The sequence below is a fragment of the Takifugu rubripes genome, chromosome 19, assembly GCF_901000725.2.
Source record: "Takifugu rubripes chromosome 19, fTakRub1.2, whole genome shotgun sequence".
Classification (NCBI taxonomy): domain Eukaryota; kingdom Metazoa; phylum Chordata; class Actinopteri; order Tetraodontiformes; family Tetraodontidae; genus Takifugu; species Takifugu rubripes.
The window spans coordinates 8,207,567-8,232,739 of NC_042303.1; the positions used below are offsets into that span (position 1 = coordinate 8,207,567).

Sequence of the window (25,173 nt, forward strand, 5' to 3'; positions counted from 1 at the left end):
TGGCCAACCTGCTGCAGACAGGAGAGGGTTCCTCCAGGGTCTCCGGTCTCTTCCTGTCCTGAGCTGATGGCGCCGCTGGACGTCGCCTGATTTCGAAGGGAGCTTGACGAGCCTCCGTCTATGATCCTCTACGCTGTCTTTTTTAAGAGAGCTTGAACAGCAACATCTGGAAACACCAGCCTGACGGGGCTGCCTGAGGTCGAGCTGTGGCGTTTGGAACAATTACACAAACATGTGCACACAATGAAACGGCACAACCAAATGCTGTGAATGTGGGATATTTATTTCAGTAATACTGAAAATAAAACTGAAAATAGTACAAAAATGCATTCAGTTACAAAGGTAACAGACATATAAAAACCTGTAAAAACAGGCTGAAAACTACAGTTAATCAGGGAGAAAAGATAATTGCTGCGTTTATTAATACAGGAGTGAGCCTGCTTTTAAAGTCAAAGGAAATCTTGGCTAACACTGAAAAGCGCTTCAAGGGTGCTGGAATCGGGGATCTCTGGCCGTTACGTTTTACGGCGTCGTTTCCCAGGGACGGGCGACGCGTCCGCGTCCTCTTTTCTGGAGCGTGATCTTCGTTTGTGGACGGCGGTCCTCGTCGTCTCTCTGCATGACATCATTTCAGACGTGTTTATTGGTTTTCCTAATGTGAGACCTGAAGTGCCGGACTAATAAAACAGCACATATGGATGTCATTCTGAGGACACGTGTTTAACCGTGACACCAAGGCAACCTTAAAGAGGCGAGTTAAAGAAAAAAACATTTCAAAAAACTATTCCTCGCGCACCAGGGAACCGCTGTGGTGCTTTTATCAGACTTGAGAGGAGCAGGGAGTGAAAACAGCGGCTCTGACCTGCAGGTTACATCATGACTACAGCACAGAACAACCGCAGGCATGAAAGAACAACTTCTGTCGACCGTGTGGGTGCCAACAGAGTCAGGACGGGTGTCAACAGTCATCGCCAGCGCATCACTGGACATCACCGGTCACACCCACACCGAGGTTTAATATAATTTAATCTGGGGCTGTGGTTATGGGCTGCGGGAGGAAACGAGAGAAGCCCCCGCATACACATGAAGAGAAGATGGAAATCCACTTAGCGAGACCGATTAAAAGCTGGGCCCTTATCGCTATGGTGACCGTGCTGCTAATTAGCCTAGTACAAAGACTGGCAGTAAAATAAAAGAGCAGGCTTGTTGATGGCGACAGTCACCGGAACATTTATGTTTTATTTGTCTTTATGTTTTACCATATTAGGCAGGACTTTGGCCAGACCGTTCTTGAATTTTAGGATTTGGAACCGCTTAGTACATACTGGAATGTTTCCAATTCTGGAGTAACCATGACGACCATTTCCTGTTTTCATAAAGTTTATTTGATCCAACCTGAGGGAAGGCTAATGGTTCCGGGTCACTACTAGTACCTGTGCTAAGCTAATTAGCAATACTCCATATGTTTGCATCTCTGTTATTGTTGTTGAAATGGGGAAATCTAAAAGAATGGGACAAAAAGCTCACGCATAGTTTAGATAGATGGTGATAAACGAGCAGTTTGACATCAGGCACTCACACTGGATTAATTAATCTCATGCTACAGTAGCTACAACAGTCTCTGGGAAATATTTGGTGTGATAACACAAAAAACGATGTTGCCAGTTTTCCCAGCCTGTGACTCAGACGCAGCTCCGCTTCAGGTCAACAGAAAAGTTCTGCTATTATAATTGTTTAATCAGGCCATTGAAGGCGTGTTCGTCTCCCATCGACTTCATCTCGTCTAATCATGCGTTAGCCCACGCCGTGGTGCTGAGGCAACGCACCTCTTCATTTAAATAAATCCCACTTCAAACTAACAACTTATACCTTCTGACATGCTGACAGCTCATTGCGATGAATTTTGGAAAGAGGAGGTGAAACGGAAAATATGGAGCTGCGGCAGTCAGAGAAAATTGATTTCCAGAAGCAGATCTTTAAATTACAGGATTATTAAATATTGATGTGCTGGCTCCTTTCACATCAAAGTGGCTGAAAATAAACTATAAGATATTACATTTTGATGAGAGTCTAGTGATTTAAAACCAGCTGATTCCCCTGGTGGTTTATGGACACATCGGTGTTTCTTGGTTCTGACACCTGATGGACCCTGCGGCGCCGCTCAAGAGCTGAACTACAGGCCGACCGGTGGCGTGAACTGGTCAAGGACAGTTAATCAGTCACCACGGGGAGAGGGTCCAGGGTCTTCATCTGGGACGGGTCCAGAAACAGCCCGCTGGGCTTCTGGGTTTAGAAGGAAGACAACAGTCTTCTACGTGGACACATTTACAGGGACCGGCCATAAACGTGTCCTCACAAAGGTGGAGGGCTGTTGATTTTTGCTGATTATTTGGAGGGGAGATGATGTCCGCGGACAACCGGAACGTTTATTTTCATCAGGAATCTGCCTTTCAGTTGTTGGAACCGCACGGCCCCAGTTCGACAGTCAAAGCTCTGATGGACGTTCAGCTGTTCCTAAAATAAACCGAGCACTTCATCCTTTCACAGCACATCTGATGAAAATACTGATAAGGTTTAGAATTTACTGATTTTACGACCCTAATTCTCCGTTTCAGTGCCGTTCAATGTCATTTCCTGAGTCTGGACAAACCCCAGAGATTCAGAATTTATTGTCTTTGGCTCAAGGTCAGACATGTCGAGGCTGAACAAGTGAGCTCAAAGTTAAACGCTGTTTATTTGCATTTGTTTCTGCTGTCTGGGACATGGCAGCACGCACGGCTTTCTTAATGTCCTTGGAGCGGATCTATGGAATTCACTGCATAATTCATGATCCCAAATGGAAGCTTCGGCACGTCGCCTCCAACTGAAACTTCTAGCTTAATTCAGTTGTCTGCGCGCTGTCTCTGATGGACAGAGGGATGTAAACTGTCCCATCACGTGATGCAGATGATGAAGGAGCAAACACGAGATGTTAAAAGGTTCTGTGAAGGGGCCACTGTTCACAGACGTAATGGGAGCTCCACTATCGCTGGACTTTGTATTTATCACTGACGTACGGCAATATAGATTGTGGCGATACGATCCTCAGGAGTGTTAACGTCTACAAACAGACTGCGAGGGCTGAGGGACATCGATGTAAGAGAGAGCGTCCACTGGTTTTTTAAACAAACTGTTGACACCAGTAACTTGATGAGTGAGGCGTCCGCATTTCCCAAGAACAGGAGAGGAAAAGCATCACAGGGGAGCCTGGAATGAGCTGAGAGGACCCACAACCCTGCTCAATGAGCTCCATCTGACCGGGATCAAAGCAGGGAAACAGATTATGACGTGAACTTGAGTCTAATTTAGGACGGGAAGGATTTTACAAGTCAGATGGTGCGTTTCTTCGACTGTATTTGACCTTATCGCGGCCCTCATCACATAGGTGGTATGGAGTCACGTCCTCACCCAGAACAGCAGGAAGCGGAGCACCGAGGGGCCCACGTGGCGCGCCAGCCCCCTCATCATTTCAGAGGTCAGTAAGGCTTCTGCCTGAAACCGCACCATTACCCAGTCGGGGACCAGAACAGGGAGAGGCGGATTAACAGGCTGTAGAATCCTTATCAGTGAGTCACCATCACATTTACTAGGACCTTTCAAAATAAAAGCAATGACAAGCTGGCGTACACAAAGACACCAGAGTTCTTTGGTTTTAAATCCTAGTGGAGCTTATTAGAATTCCACCGCCTGAGACTGACAGGAGTGCCTCCGAAAACTTTCGTGATGTACAGAAGAGGGCGAGAACCTAAATGCAAATCAGGCTCTGCGCACGTTTATGAAGGTTTTCTCATTGTAATCTGCGGCGAACACCTGCTTCCAAACGTGGGCGAAGATAGAGAACAGGCTGCAAATTAAAACCCCACAAAACAACATCGCTTTTCCCCGACGGCAGCAATGAAAGGAGAAACACTTACTCAAGGTTTGCAGCAGGCTCCGGACCAAAGATGTCTGAAAGGGAACTGCAACGGAGAGAAAGAGTGAGACGTCGTCCGCAGCAGAACAGCAGGTTCACATGTGACGGGATCGCGTCTGAATCCGAGCATCAACGCGTACGAGCGCTTGGAAAACTGATGAATATGCAGCAAGCGTTACGGCCATGAGAGGACGCCTGTAGGAGGCTTGGGTGAGGTCTACAGTCCATTAAGACGTCAATGTTTATGTGCGGTTTGGTAGCTGGAGGCGTAGCGACCTCGTATGAGACCTGATTCATGAGTGATGCTTTGATCACACCATGATCTCATTATGTCGCAGCTTTTCATTCGTGATCAGCTCAAATGATACACATTTTTAAGGCTTTCATCGCGTTTTTAGGGTCAGATTGTGGGTAGAACCAGCAGAACCGGGCTTACAGGTTTGCATCCAGCAGCAATGGCGTGTTTCTAAACAAACCAGCAGAACTGAACCAGAACCAAATGCTCCGATTCATATATGAAGGCTCAATCAACAGATAATTCTGAATGATTACAGGTAAAACTTTATTGTTCCTAAAGGGGGAATTAGCAACGCCCCAGACGGCGGCTACAGCTGCTGCTCCGTCTCTACGACCATCGGCACCAAAGTTGTTCCTCCAGAGGACTCACCTGCTGATGGATACGTCGCTGCTGGTGGGACTGGGGGGCCATTCATTACTTGTAGCAGATGGATCCTCGTCACTTCCTCTGTCTTCCACCTTAATGGGTAAGCGGCATTGGGTCGGCTCAACTTTATCTGGAGACGAGACATGTCAATCAAAACTGGCCGAGCCCTAATGAAGATGGTGATGTTGGTCACCGCGAGGAGAAAACAGTCAAAAAGTGAAAGATTTTGTGTGTGTGTTGGGGGGGGGGGGATCTAAATTCAAGCCTCGTTAGCTTTTTGTCCCATTTTTCGTTTCTGAATGAACCTGCTCACATGAACACCCCTGTATGTTGAAAGGTTGTCCCTAATGCAAGGACAAGGCGTACTGTGGTCAGTCTTTACAGGACTCTGCTGGTACCATGGAAACAGTATCCCATCATCACAGCACGACCGTCCAGTCCACCAGCTACAGATGCTAACAGCATTACTGCCAGGATGGTGTGACTTATCCCTGCAGGCAGGCACAAACACATCATCTCCCTGGATGGATGGAAAAGGAACGGCGCCATTTCATCCATCAATCCCAATTTTTAACCACCACAGTTCTGTTTCTCACCACGTCTCACTTCTAATTAGCACAGTGTACGCATGTAAACAGAGTCTGGAAAACAATTTAAGCTTCATCGATAATGACGAATAATGAGGCTCGGAGGCAAACAAACATCTAAGCAAAGCGGCAGAAGCCTCTTTAACCATTTTTATTGAACGGACGGATCTGTCGAGGGAGGCTGGAGCCAGTCGTCCCTTAATCTGAAGGAAAAGTCCTTGGACGAGCCGTGCAAAGGGCCGATCGGCCTGGAAGGCTCAACCGTCTGTTCTGGGTGTATGTGTGGGAGATTACCCCACAGCAGACGACACTTTGGAGGGTAGATCCTGTCCCAGTGTGACCAACTGGAGTCTGGGACCAAAGCTGCACCGAGACACAACAACAGCATTTATTCTCTTTCTGGGCACATCAAAAGTGGGAAATTATACCAACTTCCAAACATTCCAACGCAGGATTGTGAGGAATCTATTATTGCTAAGTGGTGGAGAGGGAAATGACCGATTGTCCCGTTTGTCTGATGATTGTAATCCTGATCTGAGAAATGAGCACCGATAGTCTGGATCCATCGGAACAGTGGCAGATTTAGGAGCTGCCTTTGTGTCGGCTGTCATATTCTGATTCCTGCTCGGTTACACACTGGAATGACTTGCTTTCCGGGTATACGCAGGATCGCTTTTGCACAGCTAATGACCCGTTACTGTCCCGATCCAACCAGGCCTGGAGCAGAAGGGTCGGTGCGTCAGGAGGAAATCCCTCCTTACATCATTTATTTTCTCTTTGGTCCAGCCACATCTGAGACTGATTATGTGCCGGGTACCGCCATGATGTGAAACTCTGCAGTATTAACACGGTTCACTTCTTAAAACAGTCTGGATAACGATCCCTCCACCCCGGGTGTCTCTGCCAAGGAATCAGCGTAAATGCAACAGTGTTAGAGCGGCAACGCTGCTACTGCGCTGACATCTGTTCTTGGGCCTCTGACAGAGATCCTGTCAGTGTCTGACGTGCTGTCTCTCGCAGACAAACACATCGGACGACAGCTGTACCCGCTGCGTGACGCAGCTCTTCCCCTCCCTTCATATATAATGTATGATTCAAGCGGGAGATGGACAGATGGTTGAATTTAAAGGAGCAGGTTGGAGAGCCACAGGAATGGAAAACTGTAACAGCTGTCAGATGAAATATGAGGTATTCTTATAACGTACCTGCAGCGTGCGCCTCTGCCGAGTTCTCTTCTTTCACAGCATCTTCCCGTGTGTTCCGAGCCGGCTTGTTGGTCTCTCTGCGACCCCGGACCTGGGCAATAAGGCGGGAGAATTCGCTGCTGTTCTTCTTCCCTGCAGGCAGACACACATGTTGGGGGGGGGGGAGTCCGAAATTTAAATGTCCTGATGCATCAGAGGTGAGCAGCAGCTTTCACTGAAGTCAATGCAAAATTGATTAGCACAATGCAACGTGCAGTTGTTCATGGCGGGGGCCGCACAGCTGGCTACACACACCAAATGGGCTGAAATGCGTGAAATTAAATTCAAACACGCACCAAAAAAGGTAAGAAAACCTCAGACGACCTCTTCCAATATTGTAGGAAAACTTTGTTAAAGATAAGAGGGATGGGGGGGGGGGGGGGGGGGGGGGGTAAGTGTCAATCAGCCGAACATTAATTTCTCTGTGAAAAAGGTTCCCAAGGAGCTTCTATTCCAGTGCAGAGCTTTGATTCCTCTGCCTGTTAGAAGCATCTCTGAGTAGATATGAGCTGACTAACTGGCCGGGGAAAAGCCTTTTTTCCTTATCTGTCAATCAGAATGGGAAGTTTGTGCGTCTCAATTCCCCTTAAAGTCCATCAAATGTTCAGTCAGACCAAATCTACTGTTTTATCATTTGCAGATTACTTTCTTTTTCTAACTGAGCCACTATAAAATGAATTTACACCGCTGAACATCATTTATCTGTGTAATAGCTGCTAGTTTATAGGGTATAAGGTAATTTAATCAGGGCCTTATAATTACAGCACAGCTTCTTTTTTTTTTTTTTTTAAATGATGGTAGTAGAGAAATTCATCGGAGAGGATATTTCCTTGGAGGCTTGCCAGGTTTTTCCCTGCCGTCAGTCGTGGGCTTTGACGATGTGGCCTGAATGATCACCCGCTAACGTATAAACACAAAGGACATTTGGACAGTACGCAGGAGCGTTTTCACCTTCCCGTCTGCTCACTCGCTACTCCCGAAGATGGCAGAGTGAGTCATCCGCATCCTTCTCTGATAAATCAAGGGGTTATCACAGCGGCGCTGCTATTTATAGACCCCCACCTGCTGTGAGTCACATCCATATTTCAGCCACCGCTAAGTTTGTTCATCAGTGTCATTTCCAAGAAGCTTTTCATCTCATGCAAACAAATTCAGATAATCCAAGCAGCTGTTTTCGACCCCCGACGACACAATAAAACCACAGACCACATCCAGACCTCAGCCCATTTCAGCAAGGCCCTTTAGCTTATTAGCTTTGAGCTCACACTGAAATAAAACCTTTAGACACTCAAACAGAAACTTACATTCAAACTCACAAACCTGCTGCATTATTCACTCGATTTCCACCGACAGGGAGTAAAAAAATGTCTGTTTATGCACAGTTAATATAATGGTATGTAAATTTGATGTAAATATAAAGTGAATATATCTGTCTGAAATAATCTGGTTGTTTGGAAGACAACCAGAAGACAACATTCCCATAAAATGAATGGATTTCATACTTTAGACATCCTACTGTGAACTCTAGTCTCTGTCTTGTGCTGTCGGGAAGAAATTGTTTTTGCAATGGCTGTTGAAAGAGAATAAAAATGATCGTTCTAGATTGTTCCTGCCTAATCTGAAACTGAGACCCTGAAACTGATTGAATGGGATGTCTTTATTTCCTGCCCTGGTCCTGTACACACAAGTGTTGGGCCAAGACAAGTACGGAATATTTGTCCAACATTTGATAAACAGTGGAGAACATGAGAAGAATATTAGAAGAAAAAAAAAAAAGAAACAAGGTTTAACAGGAGCTGGTTAAATCTGTTTCATGCAATGGAAAGTTGCACTGAGATGCACTGACTTGTTAGCATTGATTTCAGGGATCGCCTTGGCAACGCGCAGCATCTGCCGTCTCAGAAAATAGTCACTTACTGTAATTTGAATGCAGCTCATCAATCTCCCTCTCAGACTGATTTTTGGAGAACATCATGGCCTGTAATTGAATGTAAATGGCAAATAAATGAATAAAACTAGTCATGATTTGCATGAAAGTGGCAACATATGAAAACATCCTGGATCCTGCAGCTCAAACAAGCACTGCTTTCCTCTTACAATAATTCTTCCACCTTTTCTTTTAACCAAAAGCTCTCTTTTCTTCCCGGTGCCACACACACTAACTGGACTTCCTGTCACTGCCTTCGCTTCCTCTGTTTGCAGGCTCCATTTGCCAAAATGGTGAACTGCCTTTCATCAAAACAACACTCGGAGGCCCAGACACAAAAAATCCATGCTGCTTCACACATACAGGTTGGACTTTTCCCTGCAGCCGATGCCTGATCTTCTCGCTGGCCTCCACCTCTTTGGCAATATCTTCAGCTGTTGGGAGAGAGGAAACACCACTAGGTTAGGCAAAGGTGGCACATACACAATGCACACATGGCACGGGTGACTTTGCTACAGGAAAGTGACTGAAACATTACGTGCAAGTGAACAGCGTTCAGCAAAGTGAACGCGTGAGGAGAGCAGGAAATCCAGAGAGCAAGGAGTACATCACTGTTTATGATGTCATCGCAGCTCAGATAAATAACACCTTTAAATATCAGATTTCACTTACTCTTTAAACATTCTCTGTTTTTAAAATAGACCAAACGTTTAGAACGCAGCAAGGCCTGTGGATTACCTGATTTTGGATTCAGGGAATCACACTCGGCGTTGTATATGTGCACAAAAGTCTGGTGCCTTTTGACCAGCTGATCTCGAGAGCCCTGTGATGAGAGATGGCACTCCTTCAGCCTCCTCTTCAGCTCCGACATAGACAGCAGGTTGTACACCAGCTTCGCCATCGGACGCTTGCTCTTGCCAAGGGAACTACGGCAGATGTGGAAAGAGTCATTTTACCTGACAGAGGTGGACTCCTCTTGGCTCCGCAGTAACCTTTGTAAGATTAATAAAGACCCACACCTCTAATGAGACCAGCCTATTGGGCAATACATGAGACCTTATACTGGCAAAACATTTCCTTATCGACAATGACGGGTCGGTTATATTTGTGCTAAGTAAATGAGAGAGAAAAATCACGGCAGTCTGACAGCACTAACTATACAAGAATCTGGGAGAAATTCAACGCCATGCTGAAGAAACTGACGATGAGCGGGAGCAGTGAGTTCCGTCCCAACAGCTTCCGTCGCTGACACATTATCGCTCTCTTCTGTTCTCACTTTCGCGAGGATCTCGGTGCCTCTGTGCAAACAAGAGTAAAAAGGATTGAGTGGGTGCTTTACCTCCTCAAACTCTCTTTCTTCTCCCCTCTCGTGAGACACGTGTCCAGATGCTTGTTAATAAAGTGCTGTGGCACACTCACAGAGCACACAGGGCACTCCACTGCAAAAGACACATAAAAGCCTGTTTCAGTGTCGGACTCTTCAAAGCTTGCTGCACCAGATTTATGTCTTTGCTGCGGCTCAGGTGAGAGAGAGACATGTTTCAGAGAGGTAGGATGAGAAAGGTGACATGTCACTAGCAAATGTGTACTAGCAGAGCTTAACAAGCTGGTTCCTCGGAAAGCAGCACAGTGAGTCACAGAAGGTGACAGCAAAGCGTCACCTTTGATTATGGGCTTTATGTCAATCGGTGGTGATGAGGAATGAGCAGCCTCCAGAGCAGAAGTGGGACTGGGCCAGGCTGTGCTCTCCTGCTTGACTGATTTCAGAAGCTGGAGATTTTCCTCCTCCACATCCATCGGTTCTTCCTTCACCACCAGCGGCGTGGATGATGAATGGAGGTCGACCTCATTGGAACGGCGGCTGCCACCAGTTTCTGTTTCCTCCGCAGGCAGAGAGATGGAGCTGGGCGCCCAGAGTTCTTTACTGGGAGAGGTTTTTGGCTTCTTCTGGAAGTAGTTGCTCAGAAACGAGCTCTTACACGCCTGCTCTTTCTGCCTGGGAGTTCTGCATTTGACGGCTGAAGCAGGGCTCTTTGGGGAAATCGGAGGGGATTCGAATGTTACTTTCAACAGTTGCTGCCTACAGGAGGAGAAAAAGAAAAAGTACTTGCTCAGAAAAATTTGTTCCAACTGAAAAGACCAGAAAATCTTGTAGGTTACAGACTGAGCGTAAAATCAAATGACAGCTTCTAAAGTAAAATTTAAAAAAAAAAAAACCAAGGGAAAAAAAAAAAAAAGAGTAAAAGCAGCACAGTGAGTAAAACCATTTCAGATTCACCCAAACTGTTAGCTTCTTTCCTGCTTAACCAAAAAAAAGATTAGACACTGTGGCTACAGTCTTGGGCTAAGATGTGGACAGCAAACTGCCGGGCAGTAAAATGGAATTAATGAGGTGTGTTATGTTCTCCTTTCTATATTTAAACTTGTTTATGCTTGATGCCCCCCCCCCCCACAGGCGTCCCTTTCTCTGAACATGCTGCAGAACATTGTTTAATCTGAAGGGCTTTAAAAACAAAAAACAACAATCGATTTATGTGATTCGTGTCTAATTACAAAAAGTGGGAAATTATATCCAATCCCAGACGCAGTCCGCTTATGTGTGGGCCGTCCCCTATCTAGTCAGGACAAATCCCCTAAAAAAGAGGCTGAACTGGTGTTTGACTGGAGGAAGCTGTCATTCATGAGCGTACCTAAGAAAATATATTTACATAATTCAGGCTAATGCTGCCCCAGCTCCAAAAAACGTGAAAGAACTCCAGATGGAGATGACAGCGTTGCTGTTACTGCGATAAGACAAAAATGGGACGGGAAAACAGTTAATGATTAGCGAAAGGTTCAGGACTTCTGTGTAATGACGGTGAATTGCAGCCCTAGCCAGAAACAACCTACCGCTGTATTTTACGCACAGTTTCACCCTGAGAAATGGGCCAAAGGCACAATTAAAGGAGCAATCTGCAAACCGTAAAGCAGATAGAAGCCATATGGGCCGATGTTTTGTTTGTCCTCGTCCCCAAGGGAGACATTTACACAGGCCCAAAAATAAATGTTATTTATTGTTCCAGTCAGAGAAGGCAGATAACTGAATTTGACCAAGTAGTTTTTGTTAGTCTATTCTAAAAAGTGTAAAATGTCATGACAAAGTCAGGGAATTCCATGTTTTAGATGCTCAACGAGACAACAGGAAATTAAAAAACCAGAGGGCCAAGCCCCTCATAGTGATGGCAATCAGAACATCTGTGGTCAGACGGGAAAGCTTTCACGGTGTTGATAACACTGAAGTGATTGATGAAAGCGTGACGCATCCTCACTGACAAATACGCTGGTCATCCCAAACACGAAATGAAAAACGGTTTTCTGTCACTGTCTGCCCACTGATGCCCAGACGATGACAAAGGTTAGTTTACAGACAGACCCTTAAAGGCCACTGTGAGAGCCCAAATATCCTCTTCAGTCATTTCTGCCACCAGTGGGAGGAAGCAGGTGGCAACAGTACCAGCAAAAGAAAGGAGCGGTTTCTGGCACCGCGATAAATGTCACCAGACACATCTGATGATTGAAAAAGGTCAGGCCTAAAGCAGCAACGCAACAAGAAAAGTGGATCAAACTTTGAATGACTCCAGGCGACACCGACGATTTACAGAAAGTCTTTAAAATGGAAGTGGATCAGTGGAAATTATAGTAAAAATGTATTTTTAGTGGTATTTTTACTGGCTCAAGTTAAACTGCAAAATTGGACATAGCAAGTGTTTATTACAGATGCTGTACATCCGTCCACCAGAAGGGTGGTGGGTCACAGTTCCATCCTCAAATCCAACCAAAGAAATTAGGGTCAACTTTGTAACTGAGAGCTAAACACTGTTTGCATCTGGCAGGTGTCCCGTGGCGTCCATGAGATGCCCCTAGCACCCACATGTCATTGCTCAGCCCCTGCCCATAAGCCTCTCTTCATTTTAAACACATAGCAAAGGTCAACGGCCTCAACTGAAAGTGCTGTGCAAAAGAATATGCTTACTTAAATTACCTTGCAAGTTGAAAGCTAGTCACCAAGTCATCCAACAAGCGGTTATTTCTAAGATCTTGGTCGGTTGCTTGCTGAAAAGACAGAGAGAAGCACGACAAAGCTCATCTCTTTTGCTAACGAATGCTTTTGTTTGCAGTTCTGAATTATTAATGTCTATTCTTTTAAAAGTAAAACAACCTGTACATACTTACTGTATTGCAAACTGGACACAGCAACTTGTAGGAAAAGAATTGTCTAATGCACAAAGAACAAACTGTACAAAAATAAAGATGATTTAGTTACAGTGAAACAATATAAATATACATTAACTGCATTAAATTAGCTGCACAAAACTACTACTAAATAATACCAAAGCAAGATAATCTCGCTATGTCATTTCTTGCATGTTTTAAAACACAATTAGATGCAGGTCAATGATAGATTCTGCAGTTTTAAATCAGGTTTTCCAGCCGCAGACCAACATCAAATATTCGGACCTACTAAATCTCAAATTAGCTGCTCTCCTTCCCCAAAGATTGACATAACTACCTCAATTAAGCTCAACTTACAGTTGTGAGAACATTTGGTCATCATCGTTATGTTCAGAAAGTCGAAGCAAATCGGGCACCGAAGCAGATTTTCAACATTCTGGAAAAGACAAGAGGAAAACAAAAAACTGAGCTGATAAAACCCCTAAATAATAAAAGCTACATATGCCCGTGCATATTTACCCTAATACAGAATTATATATGCCATTCATAAATTAAGACAAACAATAACGGTGCTTCTTTTCGTGCCCCAGATTGCTACATTACACCCTTACGGTACATCTAAAACTGAGAAGGTAACATTTTATTCAATTATTACTTAAACTCGTTATTAGCTGCATGTCAAACAATTTTTATTTTGCTGTCTAACGCTTTGTAAACCTGTTGTAACCCAACAATATGTGTGTGTGTATGTATGCTAGCAGCCGCCGTGTTTGCATAAAGGTACATTTTCAAAACATATACAGGCATATGTATAAATGTATAACCTACTTTCAGAGATGCAAGGGGGGGCGGTAGATCCAACTCGATCTGAAACGCCATGTTTGTAATGTAAATAGCAAAAACTGGGTGGAAAAGAAACAATTTTAAAACATCTCTAATGTTGAATCCAAAATCCCGCTCAGGGAGAAACTTCCGGCTTCATCGGCGACTTCCGCTGTTACGCAATTTCAAAATAAAGGATCAAAGGGTTTTGAGAGCGAGTTGAGATTTATATTAGTTGGTTTTTTCTTGTTGATACAACTAAACATCTGCTTTCTGTCGAACAGACATGCGTTGCTTTACACGTCAAACATTACTTTATGAATGAAAGCTATTGTTCCAAATCATTTGTTTTAGCAGTTACAACAGTTCTGTTTTTTAAATCACCGTTTTTAGCCTTTAGACTCTAAAGGCTAAAGTTTAGCCCATTTATCAACAGCGATTCACTTTCTCCTTTCTTTCTTCAATGTTTTATTCATTAAGAAATTAAATGTATGTCGCTGTTTCTGCATCTTATGTATTTTTTATGTCTTGTATATCTCCTTTTTTGGGGAAAAGTGCATCACAATATTTTAGATTATTATTAGCAGTAGTGAAGAACGGATCCAAACATATCTGTGTTTTGCAAAAGTGTTTATTAAAGTATTTCTTATTATGTCTACTAAAAGCTGCATGTCTGCTCTTCTTCTCTCGTAATATAAACTTTTATCTTCTCCATTGCAGCCCATGCCTTCATCTTCATCATTCATTATCATCTCTCATCTCTGCATAAATATTTTTTCCCCCTTTGCCTCCATCCACCATTTCCAATTCACTAAAAAATCCATCTTGGACCATCTGAGCCTGTTTATATTCAGATCTATGAGCACGCAAAATCCAAATAATCATTTCTGGCTCAACATTTGCAGAAAATCTTGGCATGAAGCAGACTTTCTCAGATGTTTGTGTTCATCTCATTACCCGTGTCAAAGCCACGCAGCTTAAGCTCTGTTAAATGTGACCACATATCGAAATCCGATAGTGGAAAATGGGTATTCCATAATAACAGACGTACCCACGGGGCCTTTGCAGCGACAGCCTTACCTCTGCTATCTGAAGCCTAGATAGAACAAGTAAGCCTCATTGACAAGGGTATAAGAACGAGAATATACTGGCGTTAGCCTCATATGGGTTTGACGGTTGTTTTCAAGCCGCCCTGTTGAGGGTGAGTTCTTAAACTCCCCACTTTTAATGTGCCGCAGTGATCCTAACAGCTAGTGTCAAGCTCCCAGTGGTGAATGAGCTATTTTCACCTTTACATCACTGGTCTGTTGGTGGCCAACAAAATTCCAGCCGACCAGCCTTATTTCACTAAGATAAATATTTTATTGTCATACTGGCACGTTTTACCCAAGATTTCAGCTCTTTTCCTTCTCTGCTTGCAGGCTGATTCAACCTATTTTCCAGCCAAGGCAATGAGCAAAGCGTCCACTTGCTAATGTAAACGTGACATTTACTGTACGTGTGTGCTAAGCATGCGTGTGATGTTTAAGGAGGCGGTCGGGTCTTTACATCCCCGTGTTCTCTCTAGCAGACAAGGGGACATTTTCATGCAAATGGATTCGCCCTGAACTCTGTCATGTGTGCTGGAAGGTGATTATCCAATCAGGCAAATATCCACAGGCATTATGAGCTGTAATTAGATTTTCCTGCTGGTTTGGAGGATACAAGCCCCCGAAGCATTTGGGCAGGAACATAATTTGACAACGTTAGTCAAGCATTAATGACTTTTGTGCACATTCTCTCTATAGAATACCAAATAATTTGGTGACAAGGTTTCCAGTGCAGGGAAGCATGAATCTGCTTTTGTTTGGCATTTATCATGCCGAATGTCACTGAGAATGTCGCCCGCGTGTCAGGAACTGCTGTCATCTCTTTGAACGACGTCATGGAAATATTTTTAGACAGTTCATTACTGATGGTGTCAGACGAGCGGTCAGAGGAGCTCGCAGAGTGTCAGTATGGCTCGTTTCTTCAGGGGAGTAAATACGTCACACACTCATTTAAAAAGAGGGGAACATTCAATCAGAACTTTCTAATAAATGCTCATTCAGAACACATGTCAGCTTGTCGGCAGTTTATCATCCCAGCTGGAATTTGACCAACTGTTTCCCCCTGAGACTCTCTGATGTGCCTGGAAAATGAGCGTGATATTTAATTTCTGTAAATTCATCCAAGCCGCGATTTCACGCTGGTATGAGGGAGATGATAAACAGAGTGAATGCGAGCGTCTCCATTTCCAGGGATAATGTAATGACCCCGGGGCCTGGTCTGTTTTAGTCTGGGCCCCGGGGTCGCTCTCTTGTTTGTAATTATTTACCTAAACGATGGCGGAAAAGTCAGTTTGTATTTTGAGTTGTGTCATATTACAATAGAAATATTGAAAGCACAACTAGTAAACTTTAGTCATCGAATTGAGTCCAACGTCATCTCTGCTCAAATTTTATGTTTTTTAAGGCGAGAAGCCCACATTTCCTATAGGATCGGGATAAATTGATTTCAAATGCTCATCCCATCATCTCAGCCTCCCTCAGAAGGTGAAAAAATATATTCTGGAGGACTGCACAGTCTTGTATTGTTATCCATTCTCCACGTGTAGAAGGAAGTCTAATGAGGCCCTGAGCTGTGTTATTAAGCCATGCGTTGCCCAGCACACAGGAACGTACCTGTGCTGGGTTTTAATGAGGGCAGAGAAGCAGGAAATAAGGTCAGAGTTGTGTACAGGGATGAAAAACAAGTTTGTTGTGCTTCAGCTTTATCAACCTGGTGGTCAACAAAGCTGTCATTTAGCCTACACTGTTGTAGTTCACACGATATTGCCACTGTTCCCTTTTTCTAGCTTGCGGTTTGAAGCCGTCCTCTTCTGAATACGTACTAATGTTATTGAACAGCACCTGTCTTTGGTTTGATTATGTATCATTTATTTGCCATGAATATTCAGGATGATTGAGCTACTACCGGTACTTGTATTCATCAACATCTAGCGATGCGGACTCATTAGCGGGGAAGTGCACCATCTCGCCTCAGCATCCTGCTCTTCAACAGCCACAGTTCCAACTTCCCTCCTGACTGTCAAAGAGCCTCCCAACATGCCACAGTAAAACATAAATGGTGAACAGCAACTGTGCTGCTGTTGTCGTCGTGCATGTGTTTATTGTCAATCTGCAGAGGTTTTCTACACGACTCGTCATGTTTTATGCTGCGATTTGTTTAAAAACCTGCAGGAGTGATGAAAACAGGCAGCAGCCGCGCCTGCCCCGAGGCTTTGGGCTCATTCTATCTGCTCTATATGCACTGACCTGCTCCGCTATGCTTGCAGATCAGATCTAGCCCTTGGAAATGTCACCGGATTCCGTCATCCGCTGTAACCTTGACAGTCTGATAATCGAATCATCTGTTTATGCTCGGAGAGGCGACTCTTGTCCTCTCAGGAGGACGACGTGTGCTGGACCAACATCACAAAAGACATCGACATCACAGACATACGTAGACATTAACGGCCCTTTGGTGCTAAAGCTAATGTATTTAAGGAATCACTGTAGCAAATTACGTTTGTAATCTCCTGAAATGGCCAAACGTAAAGTGATTTAATTAATTCATATATTATGTAAAGAAAGATTTGATGCCTTGCTGCCTAAATATTTAGTTCATATATTTAAAAAAAAAACACAGTTCAGAAATGTACTTTCTTTTTGTTTGCATGTGGAATCTATATGGAATTTTTAAAAGAGTAAACATATAAGCAACAGGGGGCATATGATGAAATATGTTGCTGTCATGCAAGTTTACTTTCTCATTGAGGATGAGGTTTAGGGTTATAAAATAAAATAGTATGCAACTGCATGAAACACATTAACCATCATTGTTATTCTGATCAGGAAATTGAATGATCCACAGCTCTCCCGTGTGCTCTCCAGGGGCTTTAACTCAAGAGGGTAAATGCTTCAGCATTAATTACTTTGATGAAGCCCGGCTGAGAGCATCGGGTGAAAGGTTCATGCAAGAAGCCGTCCACATTTTGCAGCACTTTGAGTCAAATTATGGCCAGCAGGGTGTATTTCAAACCAGCTGGAACGTCTTTTTCTGTGATGAAGCAACCCTCATTCTAAAGGCATAAATCAGATTCTTGCCAAAGAAAGAAACTTTAGATTTGTTTTATTCTACCTGCCAGTATCAGGGATTTTTTTTTCCCTGTTTGTTTTATCTGGTCATTGTTTAGTCCTCCAGAACACATAGCAGTGCATAGCAGCTACGGTTATTATGGAAGACTCCAATCAGTCTAATATGGTTGTTTTTAGACTGGGAGGAAAGGGAACTCCTGAAGAAACACCATGAAAACTCAAGATAGATAAGCCTGGGCTGGAATCCAAGTGTCAAACAGTGAAGAGTCGGGGCGCATTCCGAAAGACCATAGAAAAAGAAAATAACAATAAGGATAGTTTTTTTAAATCAGGTTGAAAAGTGCATCTTCAAAAACAAAGACGACCACCTGGTATCTGGTCCCAGGTGAAAGCGGGGCTCTACATGATGGGACAGAAAACCCGGCTGGATTTGTCGTTGCAGGATTGGGTTTAAGACCCCACTATAGTTCTGACCACAAGGGGGCGGTCTTGAGCTTAATTCTGCGGCGTCTTTTTAAGCGTCCTCTGAAGCCAGAGTTTGTCAATGTTATTTACTTGCTGTATTACATTTACTCTCTGTTGTGAGGGAAAAGCAACGGATAAATACATATAAATAACATAGTTGCATCTTTGAATTGGCCCTGTCAAGCTAATTGTTCATTCTTCTGGTGTAATGTTCTCCAATCAACAGGGCAGAAATCTAATTTCAGATGGAGATTTAATCATCTCAGCCTCCCTTTATTGGCCCTTATGACAGCACACAATTGCTTAAGAAATCTATGTGGCAACTACACAAGTCAAACACTGTTTGCTGAGGTCCCTCCATCCTGTGGCCACTCAAGTAACTACAAACAGGCCACATGCGGTTGTAATTTACATTCGTAGAGTTCAAGGAGATAATTTGAGTATGTTAGAGGGTTGTTATCATGGCCATGCAGCTCACACTGCACACATGTGATGTTTCCTTTGCACTGTGCTGACAGCAGGAGCACCGTTTCACGCCGAGATCAATGTTATCGAGTTCAGCTGAGTCGCTTCAATTTCTCGAGCGCCGCGCTGCAGCGACTCCAACCGCAGGCACGCAGAATGGACATCAGGAGGAACACAAACAGGATGTCAGCGTTTGAGGGACTTCCTGTACAGAGTGAAGCCATCAACACGGGAAACATCAGAGCTGGCAGGAAGCTTTTGTGGCTGCTGCTGGTCTCTGTGGTTCTTCTGGAGAACAGCCGAGGAACTTCTTTAGGCTAAATTCTGTCCTGCGACCGAACACCGCAAACCAGAATGTGTCACATGGAGAAAGTTTGCCAAATTCTACACGTTAAACATGAATAAAATCTCAGTTACAGCTTAATATAACATGACTATTTAGAGGGTTGGTTTTTTTTTTACACTGTTTAAAAAAAAAACTCACTCACTGCTTCAGCTCACAGAACATTGATGGTTTTATTTGGATGCAGGAAGTTTGGACATCCAATCAGTGGAGTTGGGCACATTACATCACATGGGTTCAACCAGTCAGACACACAAACAGCCTCATCGGACAACCGATACAGGAAGTGACACCCCAGAGGTCCAGAACATGGCCGTCACGCATGTTTTGGGCTCTAAAGGTCAGTCGAGACAGAACTTTATCGCACATTCGAGAAAAGAAAACGTCCATTTAGGAGCATCACACTGGGCTCCGAGAGGGAAGGAAAAAGGGGGGAGCGAATAATTCACGGCTCAACCACAGCACAGGCAATTCACACAGGATATAACCAAAAAAAAAAGAAAGAGATAAAAGTCATATATATTCAGTTTAATCGATGACAGGAATGTCCTTATATGACATGAAGGAACAGAAACGAATGGTCAAAAAGGTTTAGAATAACTACAGCAAACAATTCAAAGCTTAAAAAAGTAAATATAAAAGTCCAATAAAAATCGAAGTCGTGCTCCAAAGGCACAAACATGTTCTGCTTCACTTAAACAACTGTTTATAAATAAAGCAAAAACAACAGTCTAGTTAAATATAACGATTGTTTTAACTTTTTTAAATGTGCTTTCTTCATTTTCCCCCCAAGAAAGTATGATGCTGTTTCGTTATATTTATATGTTTTCAGCAGGTGGACCAGGCCACACAAATCGATAGGACGATGAGTTTAACGATCACGCACAATCACGCACGGTGGGAAGCAATGGTAGGTGGCTGCCAGCAGAGGGCGCGCGTGTACTGCGCGAAATTTCCAGTCAGTCGCATTCGGAACATCAATCAATGACTGATAAATAACCGATCTGGTTGTAAAAAGACTTTTCCTTTTCAAAGTCACAGCATGTCTTACTGTGGAATGCACCAGAATCCAGAAATAGTTACTAAAAGCCCAGTCACATGCTTTTTTTTTTTTGTTTTACCATTTTTATTTAAGCAACTGCAACAAGTGGCTTCACATTCCCTGTAATGATGAGGCCAGTTTCCTAAGACAAATATAAACAAAAAAAACCCCTCACTATTGATTTGATTTGTGCAATTTTACCACAGCCATTGTTTAACTGCCCAGAATAGGAATGAGACATTACAGCGCAGAAATGCAGGGAACTCTTTGGGGAACAAGAGGTACCTGTAATTTATCCCCACAGCACCTCAAGCTCCTCTGCCTGTCACATTTTAAAGATGAAACCACCAAAATGAATAAAATAATGACAAAATGAGAAGTATATGCTAATATTTTGGCCAAATGCTTGCAAAACGCTGAGGTGGTGATAAACATTACAGACATTTTCTCAGTTTTGCCATCTGTCTACAACACAACAGACCAATACAAGATTTAAAGTCCCTTGTTTCACAGCCAGTTATAACATTTGCACTTTCCGAAGCGACGAAGATCTTCGTAAGATGGAGATCCCCACTACGAGCTTTTCTCCCCTCTTTTTTTAGGCTATCCAAGATAAACACACAGAAATTACCCACCTATACTATATTACTATGTACAGGTTTACCACCGGTTTTCTACATTGTCAGTACATCTTCTATAGAGAGTGTCAGGAAACAGCCCAGAGTTCAGCTGTGTGTGATGTGGGAGGACCTGAACTGAAACGTCATAAGCCATCAACATGCCAGAATGACTTTTAATATATCCATGCAAGAATTCCCGGCAGACTGGAGTATAATACTTTTTACCTTGTAACTAAAATGCAATTTGATGCTCTTTTCAAAAAGTCATCATTCCACCTCTGTCACACTTGAAATGTTGAGAACATTTCTGGTATTTTTCGAAACCAAACATGCAGATTCATTGTCACCCAAGATGCTTCGTTGCTAAATATCCTCTTTATAACTGTAAAGACAGGGGAAAAAAATGCTATCTCAAGTATGTTGGCCAGTGACCCCAGTGGACGGTCACGGTGCATAGGCCTGAATTTACGCCCGTCCAGATGAGGTGTTTCCTACCCGTCGGCAGGAGGGACCGGACCGGGTTGTGCTGGCTAGGAAACTGAAATCCGCTGCGACATGCTTCCTCTGCCGCCGGTTGCAAGTGAGGTAAAACGGAAACGTCTTTGTGCGCGTTTTCTACACATCAATCAAATTTCGGAGAGGGCCGAGCTTTATCCTACCGGGCTCTGCAGCCGCCGTCGCCATGGAAACACGCTGCCGGCTCGCTTTCTAGAGCTTCCTGATCGCGTGAATCCAGTCAGTCGGAGAATGGGGGTGAAATGCCGGCGTCTGCCTCCGCAACATCAGCCGCCACTTCCTCCCGATTCTCTGACGTCTGGGGAGAGTTTGAGCCTTCGCTACATGGTGCCCGACTTATCGCCAGCATCGCCGGACGTATTCACGCTGGGACCTCCGGCTGTACTGTTACTCGGGAACATCTTGTCAGTCGGAGTCACCACGGGGCTGCCGACGCCCGAAGAGCTGGAGCTGCTGGATCGGTGCTGGCCGGACGGAGGACGCACCGGTCTCATGGGAGGGGGCCGCAGCTGAGAACCAGCCACCCGGGCAGAAAGGGCCGGTTTGAAGGTGGTCATCATCTCGGAGGTGGAGCTGTTGCTGCGGCGCATGGCCGCGTCCGGGTCCCGGATCATGATGGTGTGGAGCGGACTGCCGGGCTCGGAACTGACGGGGTTCTTCATGGGCTCGAGAGTGTCCAAAACCACGTCGGGGGCCTGTTTAACGGTGTTCTGCCGCTCCAGCTCACGCAGCTCGTGAAGGGCCGTGGACATCGTCTTCTCTATGTCCTGGCAGAAATCAGACAAAACAGATAAAATTAACAACTCAATCATTTCTCTCCAATGTCAACATAAAATATTCCTCATCTGCCTTTTTAGCTCCAGACTGATGTTTGGGTTCTGGTGCTGAGGGCAGCAAACCACCACACAGACGTGGAATTCTCATGCATACCTCAGCAAGAGCCTCGGCCTCCAGGGATTTGTGGTCTCCCAGGCTGCTGTGGCGAGTGGCCCCTGTCACTGGCCTGAGAGGATGTCCCTCGGGATAGGCCTTTCTGTCCGGGTAGATGCTTCCTGCGCTGCCGAAGGTACCCAGGCGCCTCTTTTCTGGGCTTTCCATCCGGGTCTTGCTGAGGGACATCTTGTGAGGGCTGCTGGGACAAGCTGCGGCCCGTGGGGGCGTGTCAGTCACTCTGGTGGGGCTGTGGGTCTCCGTGCCACTCTGTCGTCGAGGGACAGCGGCTCCGTCGGACCGTAACCTCACCCTGGGGTTGGGATTAGATCAAAGCAGCAGGACGATGAAAGAACAGAAGTTTATCAATGGGAGAAAAGAAAAGACAATTCTGAGTGTACTCGCCTCCCCATGACACCTCCAAAACTGAATTCAGGCGCGTGTTCACATGGGGAGGGGGCATCATTTTTAAAGGAGCCCTTTTCATCGAGCAGTGGTCCGCTACTCGCTTCGCTGTCTGCCTTCTGGCTGAGGTTGTCGGAGAAGGCGTCGTCCCTGGTGGAACAGGTGGTCAGCACGGCACATAACGCTCAATCAGCTTCGTCTGAAAGTCTCGGACCGAAGGCATTTGTAGCTACTCACAGGTCCTGGACGACGATGTACTGATGAGGGATCAGGCCGTCCACGCCGTTGTGGCGTCCCTCCCACCAGTCCTCGGACGCACGGTGATACAGGAGTAGAGAGGCTCCCTTCTTAAAAGAGAGCTCCCTGGGCGTGCGGCCCACGTAGTCGAATTTGGCAATGGCCTCGATCTGCTCAACCTCTGGAAGGATGTTTCAGAACCAGGTCAGCTCATTCAGATACCCAACAACACAAATCATCGCTGTGTCTTAAATAAAAATGAAATTCTCTAGTCTGCAGAGCATTTCACCGGGCAACAGGGGTCATGAGACCCGATTAAAGCACTTAAAGGGCAGAACCTGTAACTTTATATGACCGACGCTGCCACAGACGAACAGTCTGAGCTAGTAACAGCCTGTAGAGACGTCATCACCTGCTCACTGACTCTAAACCCACACCAACTTCAGATGCTTTTCTGTGCATCATGTGTGTGTTTAGGCTTTGATAGCTGGCCCAGTTCTGCATTCAAAGGCGTGCAGAGAGCTGGGGAAATACAGCACAAAGGATGAAGTCCTGGGAGGATTACTGACTAAAAACTGAACAAAGAGAAAGAGCATAGAGTGTGTGTGTGTGTGTGTGGGGGGGGGGGAGCACCACACACACACGCCGATCAACGCTGCAGTGTTGCATGCCAGCACTGTTTACAGGACTAAAAACACCTCACGGACTTCGTTCACCGCTTCAGAAGGTCGGAGCATGTAAATGATTATGACGATGATGTCATCGCCTCATCACATAACCCCATTATGGGCAGTCGTCCACGTGTGCGCGCTGCAGTACGGAGGAAGACGGGGGTCGCCCCTGCCCCCTCATTGGCTGGTGCACACAGACAGAGAGGTCAACAGGTCACGTCGCTGCTCTCATTAGACGAAGACAGTGAGGCAGGGTAAAAAAAAAGTCCCCACTGGGGGGTAGCAAAAGGTGACATCTAGCATGGTGTCGAACAAGAAAAAAAACAAGTATATGTTGTGAGTGACAGCGGTGAGTGCAGACAAACAGCAGTAAAATAAGCACCCTTTGTGAAAAGGAAGCTTCATTTGATGCACTGACCTTCATCGCTGGTGTGTTTCTGTTCCGTTGTCAGCCTCATCGATGGTTCCCGGTTCACTGTGGGGGCTGTCGCTGTCGGGCAAACAGGCCATAAAAACCAGCGATGTGTCGACTTTGTGTGTTGTCAGGTTTGTTTTATTAATAAAATCCTTGAACAGGTTATCGATCATAACTGTGCACATTAGGCTCCCTTCCCACCCCCCCCACATCCGTACGCTCCTGGTTTCTCTCACTCACCAGTACTCCTCCCCCAGTCATGCACTTCTCATAGACTGGGCCGTCCAGCTCCCGCTGACTGGGGAAAAAACTTCGTTGTGGACGATGATGGTCTTGATGACCTCATTCACGTGCGCCTGGCACGCTACCGGATCCTGGCCATCCGGGATGGCATCAAGGTCGGACCGAAGCAGATCGCCAAATTGTAGGAATCCATCATGTTTTCATCACTATACTGGGAGAGACTGGTGACGGGAAGAAGAGGGAGGGAAGATTTTATTGATTTCAGGTAGAAATGGGAATATTAATAATTGCATTCGCATTGTGAGTTGCCTGGAGAAGAAATGGATTTGAGTACCACATTAAACAGTGTATTTATGCTGAGGAGGCTGGAAAACAAGTTTATGTTTATTTAACAAGGAAATATTTTGGGTGGCATTTCCTCCCTCAAGCATTTACTGCTCCAGCATCATTGCTTGAAATGACAGGAAACCCTATCAGCACAGAGACGGACGGACGGACGGACGGACGGACGGATTTAGGGCAGTCAAAAGGTAAAACGGTAAATAAAAATATACGTAAGACTCCATAAAAAGACTAAACATATAGGAAATAAACTGACACAGGCTACATTCTCCTTACATATGCTGCATAAGTATCATCAAGGGCAGAAGAAGGCAGGTCCACCAGATGGACGGCGTGCACTAAACAAGAGGCTGGACCCCGCGGTGTAAACAGATTTCTACCCAAAAGCACAAGTCAACCAAAACAGCAGAAATGGCTTTTTGTTCCTACATCATCAAAAATAACACTCTTGATAATGTAACGCTTCAAGAGTGCAAAAGTAGCTGACAATGAGTCCTTGCACATTAGTCACCCCCCCCCCGGAAAAGGCATCCTGCAGTGACGGGATTTAAGAACTGCCGTTAAAGGGAAAGCCAGCAGACGGATCGCTGCGACATCTGCTTCATGGAGATAACTGCATTACCCCGTAAGAATAGGGGGGGGGGGGGGGGGCAACTCACTGGTTGAGGAATGCGAATAGGTATCTCATGACGATGATGACGGTGTGAGGTAGGGTCGCCACGATTTGCTGGATGTGATGTGCCCGCTCGGCGCCAGACTCCAGCTCTGAAACACAGAGGAGGGCGGGGTGTGTCGACAGATTCACACCGAGCCGACACAAGAACATATAGTGTGGTGCTGTTTGACGGGGACGCCCCCCCTCTGTGTCTCCCAGACCCGGGAGGCACTTGAAGTGATAGACCATTACTGTAGAA

The 25,173-nt window shown here is 45.2% G+C and overlaps 2 protein-coding genes across 3 annotated transcripts; both read right to left on the reverse strand.

Annotated features, from left to right (window-relative positions):
• Positions 1-262: 262 nt before the first annotated feature.
• On the reverse strand, positions 263-13,581 carry rad18 (RAD18 E3 ubiquitin protein ligase). Of its 2 annotated transcripts, XM_029826170.1 has the most exons (14): positions 13,415-13,581; positions 12,944-13,022; positions 12,587-12,648; positions 12,396-12,466; positions 10,036-10,454; positions 9,714-9,813; positions 9,113-9,300; positions 8,738-8,808; positions 8,365-8,425; positions 6,409-6,540; positions 4,620-4,746; positions 3,954-3,998; positions 3,448-3,531; positions 263-615 (listed from the first exon to the last, which is right to left on the reverse strand). In XM_029826170.1, the coding sequence occupies exons 1-13, from the start codon at positions 13,463-13,465 to the stop codon at positions 3,516-3,518; spliced, it is 1,422 nt and encodes a 473-aa protein (XP_029682030.1). In that variant the 5' UTR covers positions 13,466-13,581; the 3' UTR covers positions 263-615; positions 3,448-3,515. The 2 variants fall into 2 exon arrangements, with proteins under 2 accessions (XP_029682030.1, XP_029682029.1); XM_029826169.1 differs by lacking the exon at positions 3,448-3,531.
• A 7,704-nt stretch (positions 13,582-21,285) lies between these two features.
• Positions 21,286-23,863, reverse strand: LOC115246793 (SLIT-ROBO Rho GTPase-activating protein 3-like). The gene is made up of 5 exons (XM_029826172.1): positions 23,678-23,863; positions 22,589-22,769; positions 22,352-22,501; positions 21,947-22,259; positions 21,286-21,783 (listed from the first exon to the last, which is right to left on the reverse strand). Exons 1-5 carry the CDS (start codon positions 23,715-23,717, stop codon positions 21,337-21,339), a joined length of 1,131 nt encoding a protein of 376 aa, XP_029682032.1. The 5' UTR covers positions 23,718-23,863; the 3' UTR covers positions 21,286-21,336.
• Between the last annotated feature and the right edge of the window lie 1,310 nt (positions 23,864-25,173).